Source organism: Urtica dioica, chromosome 11, assembly GCF_054948205.1.
Source record: "Urtica dioica subsp. dioica isolate 48M chromosome 11, U.dioica_male_clone48M_v1_H2, whole genome shotgun sequence".
Taxonomy (NCBI): Eukaryota; Viridiplantae; Streptophyta; class Magnoliopsida; order Rosales; family Urticaceae; genus Urtica; species Urtica dioica.
The window spans coordinates 22,306,132-22,322,100 of record NC_142766.1 but is presented as its reverse complement, the minus strand read 5'-3'; the positions used below and the strand labels follow the sequence as shown (position 1 = coordinate 22,322,100).

Here is a 15,969-nt window from a genome sequence, read left to right as displayed (position 1 = left end):
ATGAACGTTCGGGGTATCTCGTACCGTGTGGTATACCGCATTTCGCGGGATATACCGCAAAAAAAAAGGTATTCCGCAGGGTATTTAAACAACTTTTTAATTATGATTTTGTATAAGTTTAGGATACACAATCTATATAAATTTTAGAATAAAGTTTACAAAATTCCATACATGTAATATAAAGTTCTCAAGCAAAGTCACACTAAATAAAGAAAACAAATAATTATACACATAATAGAGAGTTTTCACACAAAACAACACAATATAATAAGTGTACTACAAACCAAAACATAGTAAAAAATAGAGTTCACAGTAATTTACTTAAATAAATTACTGCCTAAATTCGGATTTAAAAATAAACCATTTCAAAATCAAAACGACTTCAAGATTAACAACATATAATTCAAATTACCAACTAAATTCGGAATAAAATAAAACTCATCACAATCAACATTAACAACATCATCAAATTATTTAAAATTACTACATACATTCGGATTATAATAACTTCATATCAACAATCCATTAAAAAATACTCAGCAATCCAATAAAAAAATATTCAAAATTCAAAAAAAAAAAAAAAAAATCAGTTTCGAACCTTACCGCGCGAGATCGGGGGTACACGGCGAGATTTGAGCACTTTTACACCTCCAGCGCGCGAGATTCGGAGGTACGCGAGATAGGGCGCGAGATTTCGCGAGATTTGACCAATCTCGCGAGATATACTCATATCCCTCTCGCACCCCTCCCAAACGCGAGATCTCGCGCGAGATACCCCCATCTCGCGCGAGATTTCAAACCTTGGAGCAAACAGCAAAGTAGTGACTAATGTCCTACGCTTCCCGCTTCTGGTCAGTGTTAGTGTAAGAAAAATCCTCTACCGACAAAAAAAGAAAAGAAAAAGGAATATATCTGTTTTGGTATTTAAACTATCTGTGCGTTTTCATAGATGTTTGGCAATCTTTTAACCATCAACTGTAATTTTTTCTGGTGTGAGTTAGGCTCGCACTATTAATTAATATAATACGAGATTATTCCTAAATTATGACATCTTCAATATTTTAGTGTCAAAATTTAATTAGTCAAAATTAATTCAAAAGAAATTATAAAACAAACAATGTCCACAAACATATTAAAACAAAATGAAGACAACCAAACAACGTTTTTGCTCCGAAAAATCATCGATATTACATTAATTTTTGTTGGATTTTCTTTCTCGTATTTTAACGATCTTTTATTTTTAAATTATATGTAAATGTGAGACATTAATATTATCATAAAAGAAGAGGTAATTAATGCTATTTTTTCTCATGATTTTCGTTTTGAAGTTTTCCATTTTTGTTGATTTTTGTGTAAGAAAGGGCATTGAATGTCTATGCTTTGAGGATGGTAGACTTCTATGCTTTGACCTTTGAGGATGATACACATATTTTTACATTAAAAAGTTTAGAAACAAACATGAGACGAGATATAGATACCTAACACAACAAATGACGCAAACGGTACATTTCTTCGTTGGTTTTTCTTATTCTCATCATTTTACAATTTTTTTCCTCTTACTTTTTGTTGATTTTTGTCGTTTATATTTTTGTTGATCATATATGTATATATTATACATACGTCAAATTTTTGTGAGTAAATGGACTTTATCCCACCTAGCTCAAGAACAATTATCAGACTATTAATTAAAGGTCGAATGTTAAGTTATTTTGCTAGACAATCATTACAAATGTGAAAGGGTCAACCAATTTTATTTTAATAGAAGCTGGATAATAAATGATGCTCAATTAACATTATAAATTGAACTCTATCGATTGCGTGAGGAACAACTAGATGAGTTCTATGTATAGATAAACAGCAAACGTTGTATCAAAATCATGGGTCACCCAATTGATCAATTCATAACTCGTATATAAACCTAACTTTTAAAAGATAGACAATACACTATATATATGAGTCAAAAACTATTGGTCTCCATTCTCTGAGGGCTTATTTTTGGTAGAGTGGATTTTAGGGAGGATGGATTAATATAGATAGATTTGGGTGGATGAATTTTTAGTTTCTCTTGTTTGGTATATTTAAAATAGAATATGAAAAGAGTTGTAGGAATGATTTAAATCCGTGGGACTCACAGAAAATCGATCCCCCATAATTTGAAAGGGTTGTGAGAATAGAGGGATTATTTATTTTATTTTACAATAATAACTTTATTTCCTCTATTTTATTTATTTAAACCAAACAACAAATAGAAGGAAAATAATCTTTCATCTCATTATACCAATCAACTTTTTTGAGAAAATTACAATCCATCACTTTCATTTCGTTTCTTTTCCATGTTATTTAATTCATCCATTCATTTCTCCATCTTTCCTACGGAACAAAAGCCTAAAGCTTAGTCATCCGTAAAACCATTATACATTATAATTGGACATCGAACTTTACGCTTCCCATTTTCTTCAACCCACATTAGTTCGCCTTCTGTTGACCACCCAGTTCCGTTCTCCTTACACAACACTGAAACGGTGTAGCTTTGCTTCTCGTTCTTCTTCCCAAATACCAATCTCTGCGGGGAAACCCTAACCACCGAATTCCCCTTATACTTCACAGAGACGGTGTACGTGGCCGGACCATCTCCCACGTTCGTCACAGTCCTCTTGAACGTCCTAGTCACGTTGGACTCTTCGCACATAGCCACAAAAGCCGGGTAGTTGAGATCCAAAGACGGGTTCGAACAACCATAAGCCTTCGATCTCGTCACCGTCGAGATCTGCTCGCGCGTATAGTTCAATCCGCACATGAAATTAACGTAGTCCCGAGGCGTCACGTCGTAGACTAAACCCGGGTCGACTGCTCGGTTCGGGTCAACGTGACCGGAACCCATAGCCCAATGCGAGGCGGGACGAAACCCGTCTCCGATGGGTTTTCCGGTGTTATCGAGCGGGTTCACGGTGGTCATCATGGCGGACTTGACCGCAGCAGAACTCCAATCTGGATGTACGGCTTTTATTAAGGCTGCGACGCCAGAGACATGAGGACAAGCCATTGATGTTCCGGAGAGTATTTCAAACTTGTTGGACGAATGTCCGATTGATGTGGTGATACTTTCCGGAACATAAGCCGCTAGAATTCTCACCCCCGGAGCCAAGATGTCGGGTTTCATGATGAATGGCATGTTTAGCTTCGGACCTCTCGAGCTGAACCAAGCCACCGCCGGAGATGGCTTCGTCCCCACAAAAGTCTGCTGGAATTTGATGGAAGCCGTGGGGTTTTTGGTTCGGTTTGAGTACTTGATCAGAGTTTCTCCGTCATCTAAGTTGATTAATACTCCGGGAAACGGGTCTAATTCTTCACGATGTGCTATATCGTCTGAGATAAATACAGCTCCACTTATCTGTGTACAAGTGATTACAATATGGCTGGATCGTTAAAACATTATTTTAGCTGTGATTATTTTCCTGTGATCACAATTTCATACTTTTTATTTATTTAAAGCCATTAATGTTGTTGCGATGAATTTCATAAAATTTAAATTTATATCACTAACACTTTTGTATTCTTGAGAATCAAACCAAAGGAAATCATATACCCATTAAAAAAAAAAAACAAAAAACAGCTTAAAATAACCTAATGTTATTTTCTCTAAAAGCTATATGGTTCTTTAGTTATATAAAAATAATAAAGCCAAATTCATGCTTATTTTTTCATATTATATGATGTATGCATGAATCTTGTCCTAGTTTTGACTGTTTTCTTCCTTATTAAATACTTATGCAAATGTTTAAGTATGAGATCTAAATAGGTCATACGACTCGCCTAAAATGGTCCTATGTTTTTTTTTGGCAAAATTCATGGTTTATAAATAAAAGGTGTCCAGTTACTGTCTAGTCATATGAAACATATTAGAAATTTTCAAATAGTCAATGTTTCTTTAATTTTTGTTAAATAGTCACGTAAATCTATTTACGCTATCAAAATGATAAAAAATGCATAATAAATTTCTAGTAAATATGTGTAAATAACGTTGATTACATCATATTTGGGCTATTTACGAAATATTTACAAAATATATGCTAAAACGCAAACCCTTATGTTTACGTGACTTATATCACTAAATAATTGTAAATAAAATTTACTCATCATGAATGTATTTTTGAAAATAGAAAAACGTGGAAAGAGTGAAGCACCTGCGCCTTCTGGACGTTATTCATCTGCTCGCCTGTGATGCCCCATTCGTCTTGAAAATCAGGTGATATATCATCATAACACACCATTATATAGTGACCTCTCAAATCATGAAACTCGGCTTTCACCGCTTCCAACGACTCCGAATCACAGACCGCCAACGTCTTGTTGTACACCAGCCTCAAGTCCCGCACCACCGCCGGAGCCCGGAACAAGGTCCACCCCCTTACGCTCTCCCCGTTCCCCAGCGTCACCGTTCCCGCCAAAATCCGGTCATCCGTCCCCGCCGCCACAGTCACCGCCCACGGAATCCCGTTGTGCAGCCACTCTGATTCCGGTCCATCGTTCCCCGCCGACGTCGACACCACTACCCCCTTCTCCATGGCCCCGAACGCCGCTATCGCCACCGGGTCCTCGTGCAGCGGGACCCGTCCGTAGCTGAAGGAGATCGAGAGCACGTCGACCCCGTCCTCCACCGCCTTCTCTATCCCCGCCAGCACGTCCGCCGAAGAACTCGTTTGCACACCCTCTTTCACCCACAGGACCTTGTACACTGCCAGCCTGGCGAGCGTAGCCACACCCCTTGCTGTCCCCGTGGCGTACCCGTCGTGGGTCGCCCCTACCACGGCTGAGCCGCCAGCAATGCTGGCGGTGTGAGTTCCGTGACCGGTCACGTCCCTGGCGGAGTTCATGCTGAACTTCAAGCCCGGATTCTCCGCGAGCATGGCTTTGTTGAAGTACTGCGCTCCGATGAGCTTGCGGTTGCACATCGAGGTGTTGAACTCCTGTCCCTCCTGGCATTTCCCCTTCCATTTCTTCGGGATGTTTGCGGACATTCCGTCGTCCTTGAAGCTCACGCTCTCCGGCCACACTCCGGAGTCGATGACGCCGATGATGACGTTGTCGCCGAAGTGGGAGGCGGGCCAGATTCCGGCGGTGGGGCTGAGGCCGAGGAATTCCGGTGAGTGAGTGGTGTGGAGCTCGGCGGGTCTGTCGGGGAAAGACGAGACGAAACCCGGGGCGTTCTCGAGCCGCTGAAGCTCGGATTTGGTTAGTCTGGCGCTGAAGCCGTGGAAAACGGTGTCGTAAGAGTAGATGATGGAAGGAGGGGAGTGAGTTGACTTTTGGTCAACGAGGGAGTCGAGAACGGAGGAGTGCCAGTGGTGGTGGCTGGTAAAGGGCTCGGGCATGTGAGATTTGTCCATGTGGACAATGTAAGTTGATCTCGTTTCTGCAGATATGGAGATCGTAACTTGAATGGCCAAGAGAAGCGACATCAGGATGATAAGATTGTTGGGAAGATCATGAAGAGCTTTCATCTTTTTTTTTTTGGGGGGGGGTGAGATTTGTGTTAGTTATTCTGTATAGACGGAGCAGTGTGTATGGATGTGTGAGGGCTGGATGGCAAGTGCTGGTGTCTTATAATATATATATAGGCCAGTTTCACCCGGAAATTCTTTTACTAATAATTACGCCGGCTGTGGTTGATATATGATATGAAGAGATAGGGTCTCAAATAGTACGCATTTCAGCACTTACATTTCGGCATTATTCGTCTACTTTACTTTTCAGTCATAGCATTGTTAATGATTGATATGAAGAAATTATATCTCAGAATAAAAAAAAATTATAAATATGAAAAAAATTGAAAATAAATATAATTTGCTAATTGCGAAAAATATAATAAAAAATTATTATAAAAATGAAAAATATAAAAAAATTCGGAAAACATCTCATTTTTCGATTTTTATAATTTTCATTGCTTTTTTACATATTTGTTTTATTTTCGATATTGAATTAAAGAACTTATATATAGCAGAGATTATTCCTAAACTAGACCTCCTCAATATTTTTGGACAAAAATCCAATTGTCAAAATTATTCCAAAAAATTAAGATTTGTCAAATTTGTGTAATTACGCTTTTACGTCTCTCTCTCTCTCTCTCTCTCTCTCTCTCTCTCTCTCTGTGCAATGAGACCGATGTACCTCGCCTTGTTGGCTCCAGCTGAGATCTCGACCCTCGCGGCGGCGGTTACTACCACTCCGAAATCTCCCACCCCGCTCACGGCATCGACATACATCGCCCCGCTGGCATCGATCAAGTCGCTGAACCGAACCATGCCGGACTGATCAAGCTCCGCGCGTGGGAGAAGGGGAAGAGCCTTGACTTGGCTTCGGCGTCTTCATTCATCTTCTCGACTCTTCCATCATGTTGTCGAGATCGCCGGGCCACGAGACCGACACGAGAGCGTCGAGGTCCTCATCGAGTGGCTATAGAAAAACTCCAAAAGTTTGGTTGTATTAGACTGTGGGTATTAAATTGAGATTTTTTTTTATTTTTATTTTTGGGGGTTAATTGTTGCGTTAGTTTCGTACGCAAGTGCACGTAGTCACCCAAGTAGTATAATCGTAAGAACGAGTCGATCCTACGAGGATTGCGAGAGAATTATAGCTACAAATGACCGATAAAATTAAATTAAACAAAGTATGATGGACTTAAAATAAATATTACTAGCCCTACCCACTCAGCAAACACTTATTTTTCAGCGTCAATGCATTTGTGACTGTTATTCCAACCAAACTCACTAGCATTTGGTCTAAGCATTTTAGCAATAACGTGATATATCGTGCATAGCATAATTTTATTCTGGAAATCAGTTTGAAGTTGTCCTATAATTTGAAATCCGTGAATCTTTTCCTCCATTAGCTGAATCCCATGTTTTAAATATGTCATTGTTAGTTTTCCACCTACCATTATTATTTGTGACATCCAATAGAGATGCAACTAGTTTTTCATCTTCATTTCCATTCCACTAATGCTTGGAAGATTTTTCACATGGAATTCAAATTTGTCAAACTTTAAATTATTATCTCATGGTCAATCAATAGACATGGAGAAAATTCAATGGTGCAATCATATCAACAACAGCAATAAAAACAAAGTAAAAAACTTTGGAAATTATATTAACAACAATAATCGTGCAATGATTTATATCATTAACAACAATAAAAACTTAGTCAATTCAGATTAGAACTAATATAGAGCAAAAGTCCAAAATGAGTGGCCAAGTTCCATGGTGATGAGCCTCTAACCACCATCAATAACAAAAGCATTTACAATTTAGAAATAATGTATAATAAAAACAATTTTAGTATACGGGCATCATCCTAAAAATATAAGCCACTCATTAATTTATTTGGTATTGATGGGTATTATGGTTGGGTTAATGACAGACATAGGAACCTGGGGATCACAAATATTATGGAGATTAATGGTCAGCAGCTACATTAAACCAGTGATCTAAAAACTTGCTGTTGAACAATCTTTAAAGAGAAATGATTTTTGACACGACTCACGACTACCCCCAACAAAAGCAATAAACACAAAAAATTGTTCCACTTGTCAACATTGTGTGGATCGTCCAAATTCGGGTCCGTGACAAATAGATTGTTAATGATTTAAACTTTAAAGATCGAAATTTCTAAATTAAAATCACAACACTTCAGCAAATTAAATGCTACAGCAAATAATCCAGCAACGATGTATTATTGGAGTCGCCCACGTCTCAAGTGTTCCAGGCACCTTCGTATCGGACATCTTTGCAAGCATTTATAAAAATATAAAGGGTAAATACTTGATAAAAATTCTAATGAGAAAATATTATTTTAGTTACTCATATTTATCATCGTCAGATACATTATCAGTCTCATCTAAATCAATATCACCATCGACACATCTTCGTCTCTAGCGTAATTAATAAGGTCTTCGCCTTCTTCCTCCTATATAAAAGTGCTTCATGCTCATCGACATTTTTCCCCAATCACAAGAGCTCCGCTACCGATGTTTGGTCACGATGAGACATAAGCTTGAAGTCAATTTGCTGTATTAGCAATGGAACTACATATGAAAAAGGGTTTTCGATGTAAGGAAGCAGGTGTCACACAAACCGACGATTACAATCTTCAACGACATTCCATTTCTTACCATTATGAATGTCGTTTGTATAAAAGACCTGAATCGCTTGAGCATCAAGTGTAAATGACTCGTCCGTGAACTATTTTTTCGTCACATAAGCACTCGTCGTACCACAAATAATATTCTTGCATACTCTTTTCCTTGCGTTGTGCTTGTCAACAACAATGTCAAAATAATACGAGCCAATCAAATCTATAATTCAGCTCCACGGCATCCTCTATTTTCCATAGAACGTATAATCATCTACGAGAGTACACTAATACCGCTGTTTTGAGTGCTTTTCATGTTATCATGATGATAAGTGATATATTTAAAGTTGTTGACCATACTATTCGGATCCATATAGACTGTTTGAAATGGCCACTGACAAAGCGTATAGCTGTTCAAACAATGTCACTGTCTTCTGTTGTAGGGCGTTGGATTCGGGTATGAACGACTTTATCATTTTACATTTCTATCATTTTATTTGATTTTCTGATTTTTTTTTTTTTTTTGGTGAACGACCTTTTAGTGCTGAATTATATGTTATTATGAAACATTAATGTTAGAAAAAAGAAGTAATTAGTGTCATTTTTTTTTCATGATTGCCGTTTTATAGTTTTTCTGTTTTTGTTGGATTTTCGTAGGTTTTTCTTGTTTTTGTCATTTTCAACTTTATTATTTTTCCTTTTTGTTGATTTTTATCGTTTATATTTATATTTGGTCCTTTTTTATTTGTTTTTTTTCCTTTTCATGTCAAAGTTTTGAAATCGGTCTATCTTATTTTTTTCTAAGATAGACCATTTGACTAAATCCCACTTCTTATTCCAAAAATAATTCACTTAATTTTTTTTTTAACACAGTTGCAATTGCAAACACTAAAGGCATTACATCAAGTTTTTTGCGTACAGTCTTGCGACACACAACGGAATAGACTCCATCCATGCATCGGACTACTCAAAAGGAATTATACATCGTAATTGGACTTCGAACTCTGTGCTTCCCATTTTCTTCGACCCACACAAGTTCGCCTTCTGATGAGATCCCATTATTGCTCTCCTTACACTTAACTGAAACGGTATAGCTTTTCTTCTCATTCTTCTTTCGAAATACCAATCTCCTCGGAAAAACCCTAACCACCGATTTCCCCTTATACTTCACAGAAACGCCGTACGTAGCCGGACCAGCTCCCACATTCGTCACAGTCCTCTTGAACGTCCTAGTCACGTTTGACTCTTCGCACATAGCCACAAACGCCGGGTAGTTCAGATCCAAAGACGGGTTCGAACAACCATAAGCCTTCGATCTCGTCACCGTCGAGATCTGCTCGCGCGTATAGTTCAATCCACACATGAAATCAACGTAGTCCCGAGGCGTCACGTCGTAGACCAAACCCGGGTCGACTGCTCGGTTCGGGTCAACGTGGCCCGAACCGATTTCCCAATGCGAGGAGGGATTTTCGTCTCCGATGGGTTTTCCGGTGTTGTCGAGCGGGTTCGCGGTGGTCATCATGGCGGACTTGACCGCTGCGGGGCTCCATTTCGAGTGCACGGCTTTTATTAAGGCTGCGACGCCGGAGATGTGAGGACAAGACATTGATGTTCCGGAGAGTAATCTAAACTCGCGGGACGATTTTCCGATCGATGTGGTGATTCTTTCAGGAACATAAGCCGCGAGAATCCTCACCCCCGGAGCCAAGATGTCGGGTTTCATGAGGAAGGGCATGTTCAGCGCCGGACCTCTCGAGCTTGACGAAGCCACCGCCGGAGAGGGCTTTGTCCCCACGAAAGTCTGCTGGAATTTGATGGAAACCGTGGGGTTTTTGGTTCGGTTTGCGTACTTGATCAGAGTTTCTCCGTCATCTAAGCTGATCATTACTCCGGGAAACGGGTCTAATTGCTCACGTGATGATGGATCGCTTGAGATAAATATAGCTCCAGTTATCTGTTTAAGTGATCACAATATGGCAGGATAGTTGAAAAAAAAAACTTTTTAACTAAGATTATTTTCCTGTGATTTTTTATTTAAATGCCATTAATGCTGTTGGATGAATTTCATAAACTTAATTTAATATAATTATATCACTAACACTAACATTTTGTATTCTTGAGAATCAAACTAAAGGGAATCATATACCTTTTTTTCTTGATAAAAACGGTTTGAAATAGTTAATAGTTACTTTCACTTAAAATTATAGTCTAAATATAAAAATATAGTCAAAGTCATGGTTATCTTTTTCATAACGCATGCTAGAATTTCAACGTATGATATCTAAATATGTCATATGACTCTCTCTCTCTCTCTCTCTCTCTCTCTCTCTCTCTCTCTCTCTCTCTCTCTTGTTTACAAAAATCATATTCGGTTAAATAAATATTTCACGATCGAAATTAACCGTTCGATTAATTTTAACCGGTTAACTTTTGGTTAACCTAGATTATAAGACATATTAGATAAAAAATAATATAATATATTATTTTTTAAAATTAAATTTATTTATTTATTTAACTTAAGTTATAAATAAAAATATCTATTAACAAAATTTAGTATAATTAAACGAAAATTTATTAAAATTTATTTACAAATTTATAATAACTTTAAAAAAATTAAATACATCAATTTACTAATTAATTTAATTATAATGAAAATTAAAAGCTATTAATTTCTTAAATAAATATAAATATTAAATAAATGACATTAAAATTATTCGGTTAATTTCGGTTAAACTAACTAAAAAAAAGAGTTTTATAAGCAACTAGGCCACCTAAAACGTTAGGTTTGGGATCTAGCCTATGTTTGAAGTTTTTTAGGGAAATAACCAAACGTAATAGGTGGCAAATTATGTTTTACTTTTTTGTCCTGAGTTTTTTAATTAGCATATTTTTTTTTCCTTTTTTTGTGCGTTAATTGTTCCTGATACGTAGGAGGCAGTTATTTTGCTTTTGAATCATTATCCACGTTCTCTCTCTCTCTCTCTCTCTCTCTCTCTCTCTCTCTCTCTCTCTCTCTCTCTCCAGCCACTCCACAAATCGGATCTGGGCGTTTTCTCTCTCTCTCTCTCTCTCTCTCCAACCCGAGCGTGGCTGCGCCCGGCGAGATCGGCACCGGGTGGCATTGGCCTAGGAGCGCCGGGGAGAGCCGAGTCGACCGGCGTGGAGGCGTGCTCGGCGAGGCGGCCCGGGCGAAGGTGCGTCGGCCCTCGTCGGCGCTGTCTGCGCCGGAAGCATCGCCAGAGGAGACCCAGGCGGCTCTGGGGGCGCGCGCGGCCTGGGTGGAGTCGCGCAGGTCGAGCCGGGCGCTGGGATGGTCGTGTCGGCCCTGGACGGCGACGCCGGGACTGTTTGGCAGGCGAGCGGCGGCGATGGAGGCCCGGGCAGCCTGGGCCCGGCCTTCCCCGATGGGAGGCGCACCTTACAATTAAGCTTCTGTAGTATATTATTTACAATTATTTCCATTTATTTCGAAACTAGATCTGGGTTTTTTTTAACCAAGATCTCAGATCTGGTTTTTTAAAAAATAGTACAGACTGTGTTGTTACAGATTATTTATTTACAGTTATTTAATTTCCAATAATTTACGTTTATTATATGTGTTGACAGGTTCTCAACAGTAACGCCAATCTTGGTGAGCCGTTCTAGATTAGCGTGCCACGTATAACAATTTTGAAATTTTATGTTATTTTATATTATTATTGCCTATTATTTAATATAAATATATTCATTATTTTCATTTGATTAAGTAAAAGGGCAAATTAGTCTATTAATTATTGACACCTAAGCACGTTGGCTATTTCCCTAAAAGTTATGAAACATAGGCTAAAAACAAAATATATAGTTTCAAAGTCGCTATTTTGGTACAATGCCCCTAAAAGAATTCGGTTAAACGGTTAAATTTTAACCTAAATTTTTTGTTAAAGGTTAACCTAAGTTAATTGGATTTTTACGCCTAAAATGATCCTTAGCCTTTGTTAAGCCTGCAGAATAAACGACATACTCCAAACGACAGTGTAGGAGTAAGTTGTCATTCATTCTGCAGAATTCAAAGAGGCTGTGACGTGGCCTCAACCTCGACAAAGGAATCAATCCCGTACGATTTCTTTCTTACCGTTAATCGGGGAAAATTGTTTCCCTTCATCATATAGTACTCTCTGACAGCTGTGAATGAGCTACAATTATCAATCTCTTGTAATTTACAGCTTCCCTAGAGTCCGTGTACAAACCTGTGTAATTTACAGCTCTACAGTGTATTGATTAATGCTGATAAATCAAAGCATTTCTTTCTGTTTTTATTCTTTGCTACTTTCACATTCTTCATAGCCTTCTACATTTTATTTCCTATACTTATTTAAAAATAAAATAATCTATAATAACCCTTTGATATTTGGCGAAATTTGTCGTCGTCTAATTGAGTCAGGTTTGTGAATAAAAATTGCTCATGAATGTATTTTTGAAAATAGAAAAACACCATAAGATTTTGTTTGTGTTTGTGCCTATGGGTGTTCAAATTTAAAAAAAAAAAAAAAAAAAAAATTCTTTCTAAAAAATCCCCTGCACATGCCGTTTCTTAACTTGACAGAGGGAGTAATTTTTCAAAAAAAAAAACCAGTAAGTTAGGGATATGATTCTCCTTAAAATAAAATAGGAATGTAGGGATATATATAGAGAGAAGAGGTGAAGCACCTTTGCCTTCTTCACGCTAGATATTTGCCAGGCTGTGACGCCAAAATCATCTTGCAAATCAGGCAACGTCGAGTCATAACACACCATGATATAGTTACCTCCCAAATGAAACTCATCTTCCACTGCTTCCAACGACTCCGGCTCACAGTCCGACAATGTCTCGTTGTACACCAGCCTCAAGTTCCGCACCTCCGCCGCCGGCCGGAACAATGTCCACCCCCTCACGATCTCCCCGTTCCCCAGCGTCACCGTCCCCGCCAACAATCGGTCATCCGTCCCCGCCGCCACAGTCACCGCCCACGGAATCCCGTTGTGCAGCGTCTCCAATTCCGGTCCATTGTTCCCCGCCGACAGCGACACCACTATCCCCTTTTCCATGGCCCCGAACGCCGCGATCGCCACCGGATCTTTGTACATCGGGACCCGCCCTTGGCCGAGGGAGATCGAGAGCACGTCCACGCCGTCCTCAACCGCCTTCTCTATCCCCGCCAGCACGTCCGCCGACGAACTCGTTTGCACATCCTCTTTCATCCACAGGACCTTGTACGCCGCCAGCCTGGCACGCGTCGCGATCCCTCTCGCTGTCCCTTTGGCGTACCCGTCGTAGGCCGCCCCTACCACGGCTGAGCCTCCCGCTGTGCTGGCCGTGTGAGTTCCGTGACCGGTCACATCCCGGGTGGAGTTCATGCTGAACTTCAAGCCCGGATTCGCCGCGAGCATGGCTTTGTTGAAGTACTGCGCTCCGATGAGCTTGCGGTTGCACATCGAGGTGTTGAAATCCTGTCCCGGCTGGCATTTTCCCTTCCATTTCTTCGGGATCTTTGCGGACATCCCGTCGTCCTTGAAGCTCTCGCTCTCCGGCCACACTCCGGAGTCGATGACGCCGATGATGACGTTGTCGCCGAAGTGGGAGGCGGGCCAGATTCCGGCGGTGGGGCTGAGGCCGAGGAATTCCGGTGAGTGAGTGGTGTGGAGCTCGGCGGGTCTGTCGGGGAAAGACGAGACGAAACCCGGAGCGTTCTCGAGCTGCTCAAGCTCGGATTTGGTTAGTCTGGCGCTGAAGCCGTGGAAAACGGTGTCGTAAGAGTAGATGATGGAAGGAGGGGAGTGAGTTGACTTTTGGTCAACGAGGGAGTCGAGGACGGAGGAGTGCCAGTGGTGGTGGCTGGTGAATGGCTCGGGCATGTGAGACTTGTCCATGTGGACAATGTAAGTTGACCTTGTTTCTTCAGATATGGAGATCGTAGCTTGAATGGCCAAGAGGAGAAGCCACAGCAGGAAGATAAGATTGTTGGGAAGATCATGAAGCGGTTTCATCCTCTGTTAATAATTCTGTATATACGGAGCAGTGTGTAAGCAAGTAAGATGGCTGGAGTGAGATGACTGGATGGCAAGTGCCAGTCCCGTAATATATAGGACAGTTTCAGGAATCTTTTTAAAAAAGAAATAATTACGCGGTTGTACACATTTCAACTTTAACATTTTGTATCATTCATCTACTATTTCTACTTTTCAATCGTGCATGTGCATTGTTTAGGATTGATATAAAGAAATAAGGGGCAATGAATACCTCGTGCTCAATTAACAAAAATAGCTCAAGTTTCATTTTATATATCATCGATTCGGAGTAAATTAATTAATTAATTAATTTATTTTACTTTGAATTGATGGATTCTTTTTAATAAATTAACATTTAGGCTAGAATCTATAAAGAGTTAGTAGAATAACTAAATTCAACAAATTTTTTAAAAATAATATCTCAAAATACAATAAAAATTATAAAAAATTTCATAAATCGAAAATAAATCTAATATTGTAATAAACTACAGAAAGTTTGAAAATCGCTGATAAAGTTTGAAAATCATTTTTTTTCTTCACTTAATGGTGTTTTTATCATTTCTAATGGACACAAGTATAATCTTCTTTATATTCATAAAACATAGTATGGTTTTCTAATTTGGCCGTCTAACTAGTAGTGTTTCTTAAGTTTTCTTTTCGACATTATTTGTTTACTTTTCTAGTTTTAATCATAGCATTATTTATGATATGAATAAATAATATCTCAAAATACCACATTTTCGGTGGTTTATTTTTCTACTTTTTAATCATATTGATATGAAGAAATAAATCTCAAAATAGAGTATATTTTGGCATTATTTGTCTAATTTTCTACTTTTTTATCAGTGATTTGAAAAAATAATACCTCGAAATACTACAAATTTTTGCATTATTGAGCTACTTTTCTACTTTAAGTTTGAGCCTTATTTTTTTTTTTAGCATTATTTATTTACTTGCTTGTTTGTAGAGGTGACAATTTGGTCGGACCTCTGTGGTCATTCAGCACAGCCATTTTCGGAAGAGTAGTCTAGCTTGGGTTCAATGATGTATAGACCTTTAAGTCATACCCGTATCCATCCTTTAATATTAAAAATAAAAAAACAAATCAGACCTTAATTATTGCCACATAAACATGTTGGCTATTTTCCTAAAAATTGTGAAACGTAGACTAAAAACAAATTTCATAGTTTCATTTTGGTTATTTTGCTACACTGCCCAAAAAAGATTACTTTTAAAAATTTAAATTTTGTCCATCATTTAATTTTGTATATAAATATTTACTCAAGTTAAAGTCTATTGTTGATATAATTGATTTTAAATTAAAAATTAAGTTCTTTTGATTAAAAAATATACATTTTTTATTATAAAAATATTTAATTTTATATATTTAAAGGTTTTGGTTTGATTTTTTTTTTAGGTCCTTTTTAAAATACAAATTTATTCTAATTCACTTTTTTGTCTTATTAATTGAGCTATTTCTTTCGCAACATCTATGATTTTCTCGTATTTTGTTCTTTTTTCTTGTCTCGAGATATATCTAATATCAGTAGAGCATTAGCCAAAATTGATGATGGGTTTTCCTATGTTGTCGAGCGGGTTTGTAGTGGTCATCATGGCAGACTTGACCGCATCGGGGCTCCAATCCCGGTACAAGGATTTTATCAAGTCCGTAACGCTTGAGATGTGATTACAAGCCATTGATGTTTTGAAGATTAAATTGAATTCTCCAAAGAAATCAAATTTAAGTCGATTTTGGCGGTTATTATATTGGATTTCCTAAAATGTTCAAAGTTTGGTTTTCAAATATGAGGTAACATC

The 15,969-nt window shown here is 38.5% G+C and overlaps 2 protein-coding genes across 2 annotated transcripts; both read right to left on the bottom strand.

The window, feature by feature from the left end:
* Positions 1 to 2,275: 2,275 nt before the first annotated feature.
* LOC149382472 (subtilisin-like protease SBT3) lies at positions 2,276 to 5,681 on the bottom strand. Its single transcript, XM_089600733.1, has 2 exons — positions 4,185 to 5,681; positions 2,276 to 3,391 (listed from the first exon to the last, which is right to left on the bottom strand). Exons 1-2 carry the CDS (start codon positions 5,499 to 5,501, stop codon positions 2,393 to 2,395), a joined length of 2,316 nt encoding a protein of 771 aa, XP_089456859.1. The 5' UTR covers positions 5,502 to 5,681; the 3' UTR covers positions 2,276 to 2,392.
* A 3,275-nt stretch (positions 5,682 to 8,956) lies between these two features.
* Positions 8,957 to 14,214, bottom strand: LOC149382471 (subtilisin-like protease SBT3). Its single transcript, XM_089630689.1, has 2 exons — positions 12,814 to 14,214; positions 8,957 to 10,081 (listed from the first exon to the last, which is right to left on the bottom strand). The coding sequence occupies exons 1-2, from the start codon at positions 14,128 to 14,130 to the stop codon at positions 9,095 to 9,097; spliced, it is 2,304 nt and encodes a 767-aa protein (XP_089486815.1). The 5' UTR covers positions 14,131 to 14,214; the 3' UTR covers positions 8,957 to 9,094.
* Between the last annotated feature and the right edge of the window lie 1,755 nt (positions 14,215 to 15,969).

Coding starts and splice junctions, on each gene's coding strand:
- LOC149382471 (XM_089630689.1), bottom strand. CDS start 14,130: ATGAAACCGCTTCATGATCTTCCCAACAATCTTATCTTCCTGCTGTGG. Junction 10,082..12,813: donor CTAGCGTGAAGAAGGCAAAG/GTGCTTCACCTC, acceptor TCACTTAAACAG/ATAACTGGAGCTATATTTAT.
- LOC149382472 (XM_089600733.1), bottom strand. CDS start 5,501: ATGAAAGCTCTTCATGATCTTCCCAACAATCTTATCATCCTGATGTCG. Junction 3,392..4,184: donor ATAACGTCCAGAAGGCGCAG/GTGCTTCACTCT, acceptor ACTTGTACACAG/ATAAGTGGAGCTGTATTTAT.